Source organism: Nansenia antarctica, assembly GCF_963989245.1.
Source record: "Nansenia antarctica genome assembly, chromosome: 6".
Taxonomy (NCBI): domain Eukaryota; kingdom Metazoa; phylum Chordata; class Actinopteri; order Argentiniformes; family Microstomatidae; genus Nansenia; species Nansenia antarctica.
In genome coordinates, this window is record NC_137676.1 from 45,414,219 (window position 1) to 45,432,409 (window position 18,191).

Consider the following 18,191-nt stretch of genomic DNA (forward strand, 5'->3'; position numbering starts at 1 on the left):
GCAAGTATAACGCAATCTTAATGCAATGATGCAAATGGTAACAAAAATATCTTTAAATATATGTTTGAATGTCTATCGTTATCTATATAAAAGTGCACTATCCATACGCAAACTCAATACGTTCAACAGGGGGGGAAAGGGATAAAATTACAAGAGTAAGCTTGATTATGGTGAGAGTTGAACTATTCTAACTGATTTTCACAGATAGCTGCATACTGTACACTGAGAGCAATGCTTACTGAAGGATCTGTGCCTGTTTGCAGTTGAAACTGAGGACACAGTCACTGGTCACTTCTAATTTAAAATGTACATTGAGAACAAAAAAAATAACCTTGCAAAGGAAGGAAAGAGAAGAGTACAAGCCAAAGCACTAATGCAGACCCCTGCACTTAAAATAATAATAATAATAATAATAATAATAATAATAATTAATAATAATAACAACAACAACAACAACAATACAGAAATAGGATCAAATGTTTGAACACATAATTTTCCCTCAATGTAATCTAACAGTGATTTATTTCCCTTTCATTGGTAACAAGGGTCCTGCAGTTCACGTAAACACTGCACCAGCAAATTCCTTTCTATATCAACGTTCACACACACACTTACATATATAGTTATATAGAGAGAGGTTTTTTTTTCTTATAGTTTTTTTTCACACACAAAAAGTAAAAACAAAAATAAAATAAATTAAAGTCAAACATGCACGCACACAAAAGACTGATGTGTAGTAAAATGTTTACATTACTGCCCCATGTGTAAAAGAGGGCCTAATTTGTTTGTTTCTCTGTTCATTTTTTAATGCATAATTGAATTAATAATGTTGGTCATCTTGTAAACATCATAATAAATCATGTTGGGCCATCATTTCTTCTAGTTGTTGTTGTTTTCTTGTTGTCATCCGCAGTGTCCCTAACCATGATAAATGAGGCCACTTTAATTTATGTTTGTTCATAGTATACAGGGTTCTTCTTCCTCAGTCTTTAAAGAGTATCTTTCATGGGTCAGCCTCTTGCTTTTCCAGTTGGGAAGTGACAGTATGGTTTACGGAAGCATCAAAACTCTCACCATTGTCCTTGTCGCCGTCAGGCTCTGGCATGGAATCTTCATACGAGTCAGTGTTCAGATCCTCCTCCGCCTCCGCCTCCTCCTCCTCCTCCTCCTCCTCTTCCTCTGCATTGGCCTCTTCCTCAGCCGACATGTCATCTTCAGCATCGCCGGATGTCCCAGTGGTATCATCCTGAGGTGCAGGCAGGCTTGTTGGGGGTGTGGGACTGGGCCCTCCGGCAGCCATTGCAATGGTCAGGTCGTGGTGGTGCATCTTCTTGCTCAGGTCCAGCGAGTCATTGAGGCCCAGCCCAGCGGCATTCTTCAGGAAGAACAGCGAGCTGCTGGTGTCAGTACCCAGGTTGAGGGAGCTGTCCAGGCTAACCATGGAGGCTGGGTAGGGGTGGCGGTACTCAGATGCCATGCTGCCCGAAGGGTAGAGCATGGAGGGGGTGACGTTGTTGCTGTTGTTGTGGGAGAACCCAGGGTGGTTAACAGAAGAGGCTGGAGGATGACCCATGGTGGCTGGGGGCATCACAGACCCTCCTCCTATGAGGTGCGCCCCCTCCTGATGAGGGGACACAGATGGTAGCTCGCCACGCTCCTGCTTCTCGTGCTTGCGCTTGTGGGAGTCCATCTGGGACATGCCCACCACTGTGTGCTTGCACTCGGGGTAGGTGCAGTGGAAGTGAGAGCACTTGAGCTTGTATTTGCAGTCGACCACCTCGCAGTCAAGACTGGAGCTGAACTGGCAGAAGCCAGCCGCGCTGATCACGTCCTGTTTGCCATGGTGCTTGCGGTGGGCTGTCACCTTGGTGCTGTCCGTGCAGCGGAAGCCACAACGCAGGCAGTGGAAATGGGTGCTGTTGCCCGAGAACTGGCAGTCAGTGAAGTTGCAACTGAGTGAAGACTTGAAGCGCTTGAAGTCGTCCAGGACCAGGTTGTCCACGCGGTCATGGTGCTGCGCATGCTTGTACATGTGCGTGCGGCCGCAGAACTTGTAGCCACAGTTCTCGCGTGTGCAGTGGTAGTGGGTGACCTTCAGGGAAAACTGGCAGCCCGAGTCCTTGCAGTCCTCGTACAGGTCGTAGCGCCGGAATCCCTCTAGCATCATGCCCTCATCTAGCATCTTGCGTGACGAGGCCGTCTTGCGCCGCTTGCCGAAGGGGGACATGTCCTCGATGATCCAGAAGCGCTTCTTGGCACCGGTGGCCGCGGGGATGGATATGGTGTTGCCTTAAGAGGGGAAGGGGGAGAGGAACTACATTAAAACTCCACAATCGATCAGCCTGTGGTGCTACAGCAAACAGAATCAAGCAGTGGGAAGACCTCCTTTGCAGAAACTCAATTCTCACAACTCAATTCTTTAACCAGCCCAGTGGTTCACAGCTGAGCAAGCATACAGTACAGTGCAACAGTTTTTTCATCTTAAGCAATGATCCGACAAGCAAAAAATTATAGATTGACTTTGCTGCTAATAGGAACATGACACTTTTACTGGGTGTCTACAGCCTCCCAACAGTGGCGGAGCTGTGGGTCTTAGCTGCCCCTCTTATCTCCCTGTGGTTTACGAGGGGCGCCCACCTTCCCCGCCACCCTGGGGTCAGTGCTAATGATGTGATCCCTGTTCGCCTCGACAGGAAGCAGGGGCCTCGACTGGTGGCGTGATTAAAATAAGAGGCAGCTGATGCAACCCCTTTAATGGAGGCTAAACAAGGCCGTGGCATCGAACTACAGGTGCTGAATTTACTGTGTCATCCCCACAGCCTTGTAAATACCAGAAGAGGACACTGGGAAACCTATATAACCTGTGCATAATGGCAACATAAGACCAAATTCAGTGTGATCCAGGGACAGCTACAATGAAAGTAAAAAGCATGTCTCTGTCATCTGACCCCATCCTAAAACTTTAGGTTTTCCTAAATGTGTTAACTTTTTGCAAAAGTATCCCCCATTTACTTTCTCTTAACAACAACAGTTATGAATAATCACATAAGATAAATAACAGGTACATATTGAACTGGACTACATCTATACCAGATTGACAATGACAGCTGCGGTGTCGGCTTGCGTCGGGGTATGTACCTGCAGCGTCCTGAACTATAGGGACGTCATTTTTAACCGGAGACGGAGTGGCAATGATGGGGCTGAAAGTTGGTGTGTTGGTTGGCATGACAACACTCCGAGTTGCTCCCAGAGAGGCACTGAGCAGAGAGTATGACAGACAGGATGGAGAGAGGAGGTATGGGAGCGAGGGAAGAGGAGGTCGAAGGAGAGCAGGAGGGAAGGATGGAGCCTGGGACTGGAGGCCAGGGTGAGGAAGAGGAGGTGGTGGTAGAGGAGGTGCATTGTGGGGAGTGCTAGTGTCAGCAGGGGTGGAGGGAGCAGGAGTGGTGACCGGGCAGACTGGTCCTGGAGAGACAGGTCAACCAGGAAGTGGAGGAGGACAGGGAAGAGGGAATCGGAGATGGGTAGACACACACACACACACACACACACACACACACACACACACACACACAAACACAAACACATAAACACACAAACACACAGGGATGGGAGGTAAAAGGGAAAAGATAAGATAATGATACAAAATGAAGTTGAATCAAGACCAAAACCCAAACACCAGCCAAAGCAACAATGATGAGAAGATATGGCAGATAACAGTGAAAACAATAATGGAAAAATGTGAAACTCATTCAATGGAGGCAAGCTCAGATTTTGAAAAGCAGAGGAGAATCAGTCGCTTCAAAGAAGTTTGAGAAGGATGGTAGCCCTTTCTTGTGCACATGATAAAATTCACTCTTAAATTGCCACAGGGATGACTTTCAGGTGAAAGGGAAACCTAGTGTACTTTATATTACATGTATATTGCCATAATCTAACTAATTACTGTAGAAAAAGTTTGAGTTTCATGAGGATGACTTAAATGACGTCTAGTGATCATGCAGGTTCAGGCCTCAGATCATGAGAATAGAAAACACTGTATACATTTATACATTTAGATTTCTCAATTTGCCATTGACTGGCATGTACAGTATGCAGTTAAAAAAAATGACATTCACTACTAAATTAGAAAGTGCACTGTTATGGGATATTATTCATGATGAATTTGATGAGGAATGGATATGGATGGTTATGGATGGGTGTTCTATGGATCCTATATGACGCTGGGTTTAGTATACAGAATATCGCTACCTTTTTAAGTCATATAACACAGTTTTACTTGCTTTATGGGATCAAGACATTTTCTACCTACTCTTCAATTAAATGAAACAATATTACAACATTAAAACAAACTGGCATCCTTAAACCTTTTTTCCCCCCTTACTGCCAGTGTAGCATCTTTGATCACCTGTGCATTTTCTTCAACAATCTTGATACACTCTTCAACCAAACTTGTTAACCCTACAATACATCCTGCCCTACTGAACTCACCTGCTGGGGAGCTCTCGTTGCCCACTGGGGTGCTGGTGCAGCTGCGGTCCTGATTGGAGGACTCAGAGGAGAGGCCCAATGGGCTGCCTCCGCCCATGTAGTCCATGTAGTCGTCCGTCTCGTCCATCATGCTGGAGAACCCGGAGGTCATGCCATGTTGGCTGCCCATGTGCCCTGATGCCATGCCTGACATGTGCTGCATATCATCTGTCCTGTGGCCATGGGAGGCCATCTATGAAGGACACAAAGGGGGGCAGAGTTATGTCAGGCATACTGTACTGGCATACTGACATACTGTACTGACATACTGTACTGACATACTGTACTGACATACTGTACTGACATACTGATGTACTGTACTGACATACTGACATACTGTACTGACATACTGTACTGGCATACTGACATACTGACATACTGTACTGACATACTGTACTGACATACTGACATACTGTGCTGACATACTGTACTGACATACTGTACTGACATACTGTACTGACATACTGACATACTGTACTGACATACTGACATACTGTACTGACATACTGTACTGGCATACTGACATACTGTACTGACATACTGACATACTGTACTGACATACTGTACTGTCATACTGTACTGGCATACTGTACTGACATACTGACATACTGTACTGACACACTGTACTGACATACTGTACTGACATACTGTACTGACATACTGTACTGTCATACTGTACTGGCATACTGACATACTGTACTGACATACTGAAATACTGTACTGACATACTGTACTGACATACTGACATACTGTACTGGCATACTGTACTGACATACTGACATACTGTACTACGTACTGTACTGACATACTGTACTGACATACTGTACTGGCATACTGTACTGGCATACTGACATACTGTACTGACATACTGTACTGGCATACTGTACTACATAATGTACTGGCATACTGTACTACATACTGTACTGACATACTGTACTGCATACTGTACTGCATAGTGCCATAAGAATGACATAAATCTGTTGTAACATGTTATGTTGCCAACCTGCCTTCATTTGTCACCACCTGCCACTAACGACAAGAGATAATGGTATTACTGCAGTAATACATGAAAGGTGAAATAAGACCGCTTTTTGGTGGAGTCATGTTAGTTGTCAGGTGATTATTACTTATTACTTTGAAGCTAGATAACTAGATACGGTGGTGCTGTCCTGTATGTTGTGTCTTGGCATATGACATCAAGTGAAAAGGAAGGACACACGAAACTAGAAAGGCAATACAGGCACTCCCATTTACATACTGTATTGAGCATACCACAAAGGTTTGCGACAAGAGAAGTGATGCAAAAAGATTAAATAAAATCCTCCAAAATCGAAAAACATTGAGGAAGACGGTGGGGGGGGGGGGGGGGGGGGTCGTGACACGCATTTTCACTAATGTGCTCATTACTTCTTATCCATGCATCTGTGCACCTCTGAACAGGAAACACAATGGAACATGATAAAACCCAAATCTTTATGACATAAAGCGCCACGGTCACATTTTTTACTGAAAGGGTGTGTGGGGAACAGTGTGTTTTTGCATACTTGCTCTATGCAAACTAACTGGTTATGGTTCTATGGAAACTCCCAGCATATTTTTCCTGATTATTGCACTGTTCTGTAGTTTAGTATGTGATACACACACACACACACACACACACACACACACACACACACACACACACACACACACACACACACACACACAAAACAGGTTATGGCCAGGGTAAAAGCAGGTGTGTTACCTGGGATGGAACCCTGTCAAAGTTCTTTCCGAGCATCCTCCTCATGTGTTTGCGGGCGTGTGACGTCATCTGGTGCTTGAGCAGGAAGGAGAACTGGCAGCCATCGCGAATGCAGTGGAAGTGACTATTCACTTGATTGTACTTGCAGCCTGAGAAGGAACAGACTACACAATTTAAAAATATATTTATTTATTTATTTTAAAAAGAAGAAAAAAGTTAAATCCAGTTTTTAGATAGTGTATGACATTCAAACTCGATGTATATGTATGAGGAATTAGATAACTCCAGTGTCACACTGAGCAAGTCTGGGCTTTGTGGACTAAACCTGTGGAGCTCTTTTATTACAGTGACATCCTTTATTCAATTAGGAATTTACATAAATAAATTATCATATTCCGTGGGCCAATAATGCACACACCCCTGCAAACCAAAGTAAATATACAATTATTTCCATATTAAATTCATTTTTCAAAATCTAGCCATTGTTGTTTTTTCCTATGTTTTTTTTTTGGGCTTAGCTATTGTGTTGTTGTCTGTTTCTTATTCTTTTATTCTTTTCCTCAGTTTTAGCCTATAACATAATTGCTTTGTGATTTCAAATTAAGCTACTGCTCTTTTTTGCATGTGTTAATCAAATATCATTATATAAAAGTACCCAGAAATAATTGAAAGAGTAACATACTGGGCAGGTGCTAGCATGTCAGTTATGTGAGTAACCATGGCACCCGATGCACTGCACAATACAGCCTGTCATCAACTAGCTTTTGAAAACAGAGCACATATACTTTAAACACGCAAAGTTGAGCAAATAACAGTAACCACCACAACATCAAGGGCCACAGCGAGAAGGGATTCAGGTAACATCATCGGTCGTGTTCAGTTTAATGTTGCTGCCATGGATACCACTAACCTATCCATTTTTTATGACTCCAGTGCTTGCTTTACTAATCCTTTCCTTTTTCTAGCCCTAACAATACTACAGGCAGGTCAGGATAGGGACAGCTGTTTAGGGGTCCTTTTCATTTGCCAATGTGTGTTCACAAAAGCATATATAAGGAATGTTTAATTTATTTCTATGTGATGATGGTGGGTAGCTGACTGAGAATGCACGGCTACACAAACAGGCTAAGCCAGACAAGCCAGATAATTAGCAAACACAAACCTAATTGCTCATTTCTGACAGGTTAAAGATCCCAAGGAAAACACCTCAGTAAGATTGCCCCCTATGAATATGTACCCATGTATTAACGAGTGACAAGAACAGCAGAAATTATGTTTTTATGTTTTGAACTCCTCAATCTTCCAATTTATATTCTATACCATGTATTCACATGGGGACTTTTCTGTCAACATTGCAACAGCTTTGTGGCCTTTAGGCCTATTATGTTCCTATAAGATATATACGAATAGAAAGAAGACCTAATGTAAGCAGTAGGAACATTTGCTTCAGGAGTGTCGAGAGATACTTAGGGTACCAGTGCGTATGCAAAACATTACAACAAAAGGTACCCTACGGTACATGAATTGCCACATGAATTGCTCTGTGATAGCGTGACACTGTATTTGCCAGTATTGAGAGCAGCTCTCCCTGTATACAGTTGTGACATACAAAGAATGTCCACTCACACTTAAAATCAATGTTGTAACGACCTTACATCTCTTTTGATTTCACACCCTTAACCCACACATCTCAAAATGACCTGGAGAGAGAGAGAGAGAGAGAGAGAGAGAGAGAGAGAGAGAGAGAGAGAGAGAGAGAGAGAGAGAAAGAGAGAAAGAGAGAAAGAGAGAAAGTGGTTTAACTAAAGGCCTTACCTGGCCTGCCACACTCCTCTCTCTTGGTAAAGTATCTGAAGCCGTTGGCGGCGCGACGCTCTGCCTTATCGTGCTTCTTGACGTGCCAGGGAAGCTTGGTGGTGATGTTTGTGACGAAGTAGCAGCCCTGTCGCAGACAGTGGTAGTGTCCCCTCATTCTGAACTCACAGTGCTGCAGGAGGAGAGGCATACATCAGACAGAGAAATACTGTTACTGCAGTTCCACATTGGGGGTGAATGCATGACAGAGACACCTAGGCAACGGTGCAACAATGCTCTCAAACCCTACAATGCTAGCTAATGATCCTATTTTGTGATCATAGTGGATTATTTTGTATTCAGCAGACTACCTCAATGATTTTTTAGAAGAGCTACTTACGTACATATGCAGCTATGTCATTAACTGATTAACAAATGTCTTTCCTCCTCATTTTCTAAAATGTAATCTACTGTTCACACCTCTCTTTTGTTGATATGTATAGTTGTAGAGTTGTTCAAAAGAAGATCCATATGACTTTAATGTTACTCCACCCCCCCCCCCCCCCCCCCCACACACACACACACACACACACACACACACACACACACACACACACACACACAAAGTAGGATGATTCTATTTGACCTGCCTATTTCTTTTGTCCAACCCACCTCTCTCTTTTAACCATGTTTCTACACCACTCTCTGTTTCAGGGCTGAGGGTCCCATAGGAGTCGGGCAAATAGCATCCGATCACTTCTGAAGGTAGGGAGTGGGGGGCTACTTGTATGGAGGGGGTGATTTTAGACACATTAATGAATTAATTTAAACAGTTTTCCTCCAAATATAGGCTCATGAGAGCTAGCAGGGGCTGCCATTAAGGTTTCATTTGCGAAACATTTCCCAGATTTTTGCCCTATTCAAGACAGGCTTGTTTATTGTGCGGTGACAATGATTTATTGGGTAATATCAGCTAAATTGGCCTTTTCTGAGAGGAGAAGGCGGCAGTCAAAATGACATCATTGACATATAAACAGACATTACGGGGGTGAGTTGACTGTCTTCTGCGAGCAGATGGAAGACGGAGAGGGACCATTCTGAAAGCCTTGAGTCAAATAACCTAAAATACAGGTCTAATAGATAGCATACTTCATGCTTAGGTAACTCTGTGATATGACAGCGGTTTAGCAAGGTATTTGAGGCCTACAAGCCTGAGGCTTTAGTTGGCAGCAAGACCCACCTGGTTGGGGCAGAGACACTGGAGTGAGAAGTAAGAGAACTGGTCTCGAACGTTGACCAGGTGGTTGTTGGGATTGATGTGATCCAAGCAGTGGGATTCAGCCTTGCCCGAGGTCTTGCAGACATACTTGCAGTTCCCAAACAGACAGTGGAAGTGGAACTTGTTGGAGTACTTACAGTCTGTGGCCAGGCAAGGATCACTGGATAAATAAAAAAAACAATTAAAAAAATAATAATATATATATATATAGACTGTATGTCTCTGGCACTTAAAGTTCATGTACAGTATATCTTACCATAATAACAATAACAATTTAGCAGGGCTTTCCCTTATGATAATGGAAAAAATATCATGACACTTCAATAATTTCATGCACAATGTCAGTTGTTAATGACTTGGACATTTTATCCATGTCTATAAGCCAACGGTGTCTTACTTGTCCTGGAACTGCAGGAAGCCAGGTTTGACCTGTGGCTTGGCGTTCTCTAGGGAGGTAGTGGCCAGGGGCGAGTTAGAGGGCAGGTTGGGCATAGAGGCGGGCAGCTGGGGGATACTGCCTGTCAGTTGCTTCCATGCCAGCAGGGAGGGCGAGGAGCCGTAGCTGCCCGAGGACACCAGGTTGGCCAGGTCCATAGATGAAGGGTGGTTGTTGGCCATGGAGATGGGTGCAGCAGGCTGGAGGGAGCCGCCATCGCAGCCGGAGTCTTTGGCCTCGTGGAAGTGAGGTTCTGATTTCACTTTTAGGGTGGCTCGAAGGTGGAAGCTAAAGAGTGTGTATGACACATTCTGCAGTTATTTCACTCAGTCAAACATTAATCAGTAACTTTTTTTACATACCAACTGATATGACACATTACTTTGAAGTCATGGGAAAGGCATGTTCACACTGGCTCAGAGAAGGCACAAATCAAACACATTAGCATCTATGTAGACTATCTCTGATAAGAATGAAACACATTATTATACATTTTGTTGTTTGGTACCTGTACTGTAGCAATGACAATAAAGACCATTCATTCTTTAATGGAGCCAGCACAAATTGAATCTGAATTGAATAACAATTTGTATGAAACATGTTAAATTGTATTTTACAGATTGTAATTGAATTGAATGGTTTGAAATGTAATTTTGCTTTCAACTTGAGATATTATCATTTTGGTGTTGGAGTTACAAATTCAGTTCGGAATTCAGTTTCTCAAAATTCAGTTCAGAGGCACTCATCCTGGGACTGTAGACTAGGTAGAATAATAGTGCTCCGATTCAATCAGACGATCTACCCAGTAGTTGAAGACGTGTATACTGATTCTTCCCTCTGGCTAGCTCGCTCACTCCGCGCTCTCAGGGCTCTCCTTGGTGAGCAGTAGAGATGCCCAGTCTCCGCTATCATGAACATATACATATCCTAATATCCTATCACTATAGTGGTAGGGTATTAGGATATGTATATGTACAGACAGTTATGAAATGATGAACTGTACAGTATGTCTCCCAATCCTTTTGGATTTTAAATGTCGGAGTTGAAACCATTCGATTCAATGTCAATCTGTGAAATACAATTTCTAATTTTATAGATTTAATTTCAATCTGTAAAATACAATAAAACATTTTGCATGCCAATTCAAAACTATTAAATTCAGATTCAATTTGTGCTGGCACTACAATATCGCCATACACATAATAAATAGCTATTTCAGTCAGTTGAATGAAAAGAATAACACATTGAAGTTTGGGGAAGTAGTCGTTTAGAAGTTTAAATAACATAAAATACTAAATAACACAGGCAGGGAATCCTGTTAAACCCCCCATTGCTACTGTAGGTAAAACAGAGCAACTGAGCGGGTGGAGGCTGGGGCGGTGGGTGAGATGACCAACAAGTGAACTCCCATGGCCAGTGGAGTTACACTGTTTAACCATGGTGGAGTGTTGCATACTTTTTCTCTTTTAAGCCTCGTCCCTGAGACATGTGATGATGTTTTGCATACGTGTGAATCAGCAGTCCGTCACCTTCGACTTAAAGTGTCCTGGCAGAACTTACGTAAACTTCATTTCTGCACGGCAAAACAATATAAGGCTATGGTGTGATACTGTGTATAACTGAATCATTACTGATGAGGCAGTCCAAAACTCACTTAGCGTGTTTAATGGCTCCATCCACAGTACTGAAGAGGGCCCCACAGTCCTCCACCACACAGTGGAAGTGCACCTTATGCAGGAAATCACACTGAGCCTCACAGTAATCATCTATGTCAAACCTTCACAGAGGACAGAAAACAGATTTTTTACAATTAGATATGCACAGACATGTACAGTAGGTTTTGTTAGTAATATGGTGTTTACAATACTCTCTTTAATTAAATATGATGTATTCTAATTAACCCATATATGTTGAAACATTGTATACTTCAGCACATTCAAGGTATTGAGAGGATGCATGGATGCCTCTCATGTCTGTGTAAGTTGTGGGTAACACATATCAAGGAGGTGTCAACCAAACGATCTACTCAAACAGAGATTCACTCGAACACCAGAGCTTTTCCTCATACACTCATATTTGCATGGATTGAAGTTTTTCAACAGCAATTCTATTCTATTCACTACAATTTAGGTTCACTTCCAGTAAAAACAACAGCACTTAGGCCTAAAGAAACCCCAGGTCTCCTGAGCGCTCCTTTAGCTCCTTAGTACCTGCGCAGATATGTCCTCCAGAGCTCAGTGGGCTTGTCTGGCAGGGGCTTCTTCATGACTCGGCTCAGGTACTGCGCTGCCTCTGAGGTGTCGGCCCCCTGGCCGCTCTCCAGCTCCGTCTTCAGGTTCAGAGCACTGAAGAAGCCGGCATTCACCTGCGACATCTGCAAAACACACAGCACATAAACCACCAGCCGCTGAGGGTTAGCCGAGCGCGGGTAGACACACACACACACACACACACACACACACACATACACACTTTGGCATAGCAAAAACCAACCGAGTTTACAAACACCCGGGCTTCTGCTTGAATGCAGGCCAAGCGTGCATGCCAAGCATCCTCTGTGAGCGATTGTGCGTGCTTTATGTGATGTGGTGGCTCGGAACGGGACCCCAAAAGCCCAACATGAAGGAGAGAGCTGTAGGACATCTGATCATCAAGCCCCTCTCCTGTCAGGGTTCAATGGCTGCTTTGTGGAGAATGACTCATGAATGTGTAGTCCTCACAAGCAAGGGGAGAGAGTAAAACTCCCTGAGCCACTGTGGTTTGCCAGGGAGAAATAAAAATGGATTCTGAAACGTCTTTAAATCATCAAGGTAATGGAAACCACCCAACACATTTGTATGAGTCAGAAAATGTGTATGATTAAAACAATGTCCATTTTAATCTTCACAAAAACACACACATTTAAATATCCTTCCACTAACGTTTAGTCATCTTAAAAAATGAGGGTGACAGTTTCTCTTTTTTTCCTGCCCTGACTTTTTAATCAAATAATTTACAAACTCCATAAATAAATATAGACGAGCCGGGGGAAGAAAAAGGAGAAAGGAGGAGAAAAAAATGGACGCTGAGTTCAAAACAGCTCATCAAAAAACAAACATCTCTATATATCTGGCATGGCACCCAGCTACTGCTTCATTATATTAATTTGTGAGAGGTACGGTGAAAATTACACCGTATGAAAAATGGCTGGAAAATTTAAATGATACAAACTCATCTTATTAGCGTTGAAACATTAAAAAACAAACAGGGCCCCTCCGCGTCCTGCTAATTTGTCTTGGGGATGAATAGCGTTTGATGGATGGATCTTACCTTATTCATAAGCGAGGATAAAAGAGATGTATTCCCGGGTACAGGGTGTCCGTTTGATTCATTACTGGAACAAGTAAAATGAACAATGTTTAGTCAAGATTTGCATGAGAACAGTAAATATTATTATTTATCACAGAAGGTGTGCATTTATAATGAAGAAGTAAAATGCTTGCTTCTTTAAAAATGAGATGCACTGTAAGTTAGAGGGGGAAGATTGGAGTTGAAGGTTTATGCAAACATCCTCGGTGTGAGATCAATGAGAAATTGAGAGATATGTTGGGATTCATAAATTGTGATGCAAATTGAGATAACGTAATAGTTTGGATAAATCAATTCACATATAACCTGATGAAAAACAAAACTGTTAGAATTCAGACTAAACTGCTTTCTCAATTGGGAGTCAGTGTACCAATCTACCCACCAACTCCACAGTCCACAATGAGGATTGTACTAAGTGCATTTATAACAATTTATATTTTAATACTTCAGGAATTACCCATAGTGTACATCCTAGTGTCTCTACCTGTGGTCTTTTTTGCTCAGGTCCAGGCTGTACTCTTGTATGGAGTCCTGGGAGATGGCATCCAGTGGCTCCTGCTTCACTCTAACCAGATTGAACCGGCTTGCTGAAGCAGCTTGCCCATTCCCTGTGGAAACCAAGAGCGGAGACAGACAACAAAGTTGTTGTTGGTCAGCATTATTACCCATATGACGAGATCCAATCTGACTTCTGTCTTGGCTGAAAAAAAAAATCTCCAAGTGATAATTATTGTGAAATTATGTCAGGCCGTCAAGGCTTTTAAATGGTGATTGAGAGGCGGGAGATATGAGGGAAAAAGACTATTTTTCTAGCAGCACTTGTCACAACTCATTTGCTGGGCTGCCTCTTAACTGGTCATTAAATGGGATGCTAATGCTGAAGGAAAGTGGCAGTCTCAGATTGGCCACCCCCTCCCTTCCAATCTTGCCTGGCTCCTTGTTGGCTTGACAACGAACCATGCCACTGAGCATGCCCAAAAGGAACAGGCGCTGTGTCGGTCAGATTGGAGCTGACAGTCAATCAGATCAGTTCAAATATCGTGACCTCTCTATTGGATTCTCTCTCTGAATAGGTATTCAGAACAATGCGGCGAGTGAAGACAGGAGTGAGGAAATAAAAAAATAAAGAGGAAAGAGGGAGGAGAATGGTTGGGGGGTGGGGGGTAAAAAAAATGCTGACAGGAAGGTGAGTCCTGGCTTTTCCCCCCAATCCCCAAGTGATTGAAATATTAATTTGTCCTGGGGCTATACAGAGAAAGCTGGGCTTTTGGTAGACAGTAAGTGGTGTTTTATTAAAAAAAAAGAAAAAAAGAGGGGCGAATGGGAGTAGAGGCCCTGGCATAGCCTTTTAGCCTATGAGAGCTGAGTGCATCAGATGCAGTGATTGGTTTCATGGGGGGCAGCATGTTGTTCAGGAAACAGGGGCTAGTGCTAGTGGTGGTGAGGGATTGTGACAGGCAAGGTCGCGGGCAACCAAGTGTGTGCCCTTGGCCCTCTGCTTGGAGAGGCCTCTTGGTTTGATGAAGAAGAAGAAGAAGACCCTATGTACGTGACGTGGGGGGGAAACCAACCAGAGTCCCCACCCCCACCCCCGCTAGAAGATGACCCAGAGACATATCAGAGGGAATGCAACTGGATAAGCCAGTCTTGGGCCTTGTCAGCTGAAAGCTAAGGACGGGGATGTGTCAGTGTCATAGCGGCTTAGCCTGACAATAATGAGGTGGGGGGAGGGGGGATTTGAAGAAAAGGGTAGTCATACAGATTTGTGGCTTGTGTGAGGTCATTGCATGCTTAATAAGTCACTATTACCCTGGCCCCTACCCGCAAAAAACAACAACACACAAATGAACTAGCCAGACAAATCCTGCCTTGTCATTGGACGTTACATCAAATGATTGAGCAAATGAGATCACATAATATCAAGGTCAGACAGGCAAGACATAATCTACACATTCTGTCAAACACAATAGAGACGTGGGACTGTTTTTTGTTTAGTTTTTTTCTGAAGCAAAATGTTCATTTGCGGTACAGGGATAAAGATGCGTATCACCTTAAGAGTCCCAAAAGAAGTGGAGATCCCAGCAGAGTCTCTCACCACGTAAAAACAGAGCGGAAAAAAAGACTATCTCAAAGCAGTGCTTTTTCTGGAACATATCAAGGAATAATGTACCACCATGTAATTACTACAGCTAAGTTACAGAGCTTGTGGAAGATCATTTGTACTGTGTGTCTAATTAGTACACCCTTCAGATGCCTGGATCTCAGCAAACCACTTAGGGGCAAATTGGTGTGAAACACTGATAAAACAGTGAATACTGGTACCAGAAAAAGGGAGAACATGTAGTTTACCACAGAAGAGTTACAGGAGAGGCCCCCCGTCTCTAAAAAACAAATATGAACTGATGTGAAAATAGCCACAGAAACACTAAGATCTTTCTCATACCGTTTTGATACTGAGCTCTAACCACTTCCTCTATAATTTAGCCCCAAATGTCCTGTTCACACATTTTACAAGCATGTCAAAGTTTCAGAGAAAACAAAACCCCAAAGCTACCTCTACCCGTATTTTGTAAAAAAAGAAAAAAAAAAAAAAAAAAAAGAAAGGTACGTGTGGAACAGAAGAGTCCTTCACAGAAACTAGCAGCAGCGGGACAGCTTTGTTAATTCCTGCTAAGGAGTCCTGAGAACTCCAGCTTCCCTCTTGTTATGGCGCAGCAGAGAGACTGACGGGTAGGCTACACCATCTGCAGAGGCCCTCCTCCCCCACCAGGCCGTCTCTCTCTCTCCGTGTTTGGGTACCTGCTGGAGGTCCAGAGGTGGAGCTCTGTCTGACAGCCTGTGTGCTCACAGCTCCCCGGAGCAGCTGCCCCCGCTCTCTCCCAGGGCCTGTCCTTCTCCAGGAACACCACCAGGCACCATAATCCTCCAAGCCCCGGCATCCGGAAACGTTCTCCTGTTTAGCCCAATTTACAATCCACACCCCACCTGCTTGAGTCTCCTAGCCCAAGCTTCTTTTTTTTTGCCTCGTTTAATGAGTGAGAGTGTTTTGCTATTTATTCCTTTGTCTTTGTAAGGTCCTATTCTGAGCTAGATGATATACTATATAGCCAGGATGACGACTTTATGTCTAAGCGTAATTATAAGGGGAGGTTAAACAAAAATCTAGATTTGCATTGTATTGGGGAGAAGAGTGGGCGTCTGAGAACCCAAATAGTGTTTCTTGGTGTGCGTGTGTGTGTGTGTGTGTCTGTGTGTGTTCTTGCCTTCTCAAAAAACAACCTCTCTCAGACAGCTCTAGTGCACTGAGTCATTTCTGCCTGAGCGATTTCGTTTTTTATATCAGTTTGCATAGAGAAAAACATATTTTTTTTGTTCTTGCAATTTCAGAACTTAATTTCATTCCACCTCCATTTGCTCGGAACGAGCGCACGCACAGATAAGAGACCAACGATGAGGAAACATGTACAACACAGGCCCCGGGAGCCCCCTCTGAACTCAGTAAGAGACTTTTACAGGGCCTTCTTTCCCCTGTCAGCGCATTTATCTGCAAATGGATTGTAGGTATCTAGCAAACAATCACCACAATAACAACCCTGGAGCCGAAAACCCCGCCTTCAGTACAGTACGTTTCCTAAAACCTGCAACAAGCTGTGTCTGTGACTACTCCCTCCACAGAGGGCCAGCAATATGGGTGACCTTTGCATGATCTCTCTTAGCTCTGTCTGGAGTAGAGTGGCTCTACATGTCCATGTTGAGGGAGTGGAAGAGAAGGATGTGGCTTCTCTTCATGTGGTACGTTTGGAGGATAGCCAGACGGACATCAGCTACATCCTCTTTGAAGAGCGAAGTAGCTATACCGTGTTATATAATGATATAATAGATAACTCAAAATGTGGTCTAAACACAAAGAGCAGAGATACCATGCAGACATTCATAAGAATGTATCATAACAAGCGGTTTATATATACATGGTTACATGTCGAACATTCCTGTCATACATACAACATGAAGTCACCAACCTGTGTCTGGGTTGTTGGAGGGCTTTAGGGCAGCTGCTGCCAGTCTGGCCATCATGGGTGATATCAGGCCCTTGCTGGCGGAGATCTTTTCCATGATGGAGGAGGCGGCGTAGGAGGTAGGGGTAGACGCCATGGCCCCGTCGCCCCCAGCTGAGGAGAAGGCCTGGGACAGTGAGTCAGTGGGCATGGAGTGGGTGCCAGAAGAGACGGCTGAGATCAGGCTGGCGGCTGAGTGGGGCAGCTGGAGGGGCAGCCGTGGCATGAGCGGGAAGAAAGGATTGGAGCCCTGTAGGGCACTGTTGGACAGGGCCAGGGCCACGGGCATGTTGCTGGGCAGGGCCTGGGACAGCAGGCTGGACATGCGCCCATGGTGGGGCAGCGAGGAGATGGCCTTGAGACTGTGGCCGGAGGAGCACACAGCTGTGGTGGGCGTGGTCAACAGGTGCGGTCCCATTGAGCAGTGCTGCGTAGTCGGCGAGGCACTCAAGCTGGAGTTCTTGCTGCTGATGGCTGAGAAGTCCATGAGGTCATCGTTGCTGGACTCTTCGGGCTCTTCCTTGGGCACCAGATAAGAGGAGGAGAGGCCCATGACACCAGAAGAGCGTATGTGGCGGCGCTCATGCTTGCGCTTATGGGAGGTCATCTGGCTGGTGGAGGTGAAGGTGAAGCCGCAACCCGAGCGGATGCAGTGGAAATGGTTGGTGGCCTTGCTGTAGACGCAGCCCTCATATTTGCACTCCTCGTACTTGTAGAACTTCTTAAAGCCGTCCTTGGCATAGGCGTCATCCTTGATGTGGTAGCTCTTGTGCTTCTCGATATCACACTTGTTCTTGAAGGTGAAGGAGCAGCCCGGGCGCCTAAGATGGAGAGGAAACGGAGAAAAAGTAGGAGAAATGTTGTCATTATAAATGCTAAGTTACAAAGCCTCTTCTGTTGCGGGAAAATAATCTATCTTGAGCCAACAACTTGTTGACACGTCAGCACAGTCAGCTTTTGGGCCTGTTAACACCAATCAATCATCGGTTGAATGCCACAGCTTAT

General features: G+C 44.1%; 1 protein-coding gene across 1 annotated transcript in view; it reads right to left on the reverse strand.

Annotated features, from left to right (window-relative positions):
- Nucleotides 1-1,003: 1,003 nt before the first annotated feature.
- The window catches only part of casz1 (castor zinc finger 1), a gene marked incomplete at both ends in the record, with an annotated part of 47,620 nt that continues 30,432 nt past the window's right edge, over nt 1,004-18,191 (reverse strand). Inside the window, 12 exons of the mRNA XM_080534071.1 lie at nt 1,004-2,289; nt 3,139-3,465; nt 4,492-4,723; nt 6,275-6,423; nt 8,090-8,261; nt 9,309-9,507; nt 9,745-10,071; nt 11,438-11,560; nt 11,994-12,157; nt 13,093-13,156; nt 13,616-13,739; nt 17,151-18,007. Of these exons, the coding sequence (XP_080390197.1) occupies nt 1,004-2,289; nt 3,139-3,465; nt 4,492-4,723; nt 6,275-6,423; nt 8,090-8,261; nt 9,309-9,507; nt 9,745-10,071; nt 11,438-11,560; nt 11,994-12,157; nt 13,093-13,156; nt 13,616-13,739; nt 17,151-18,007 (4,024 nt within the window). The remainder of the gene's footprint in view (nt 2,290-3,138; nt 3,466-4,491; nt 4,724-6,274; nt 6,424-8,089; nt 8,262-9,308; nt 9,508-9,744; nt 10,072-11,437; nt 11,561-11,993; nt 12,158-13,092; nt 13,157-13,615; nt 13,740-17,150; nt 18,008-18,191) is intronic.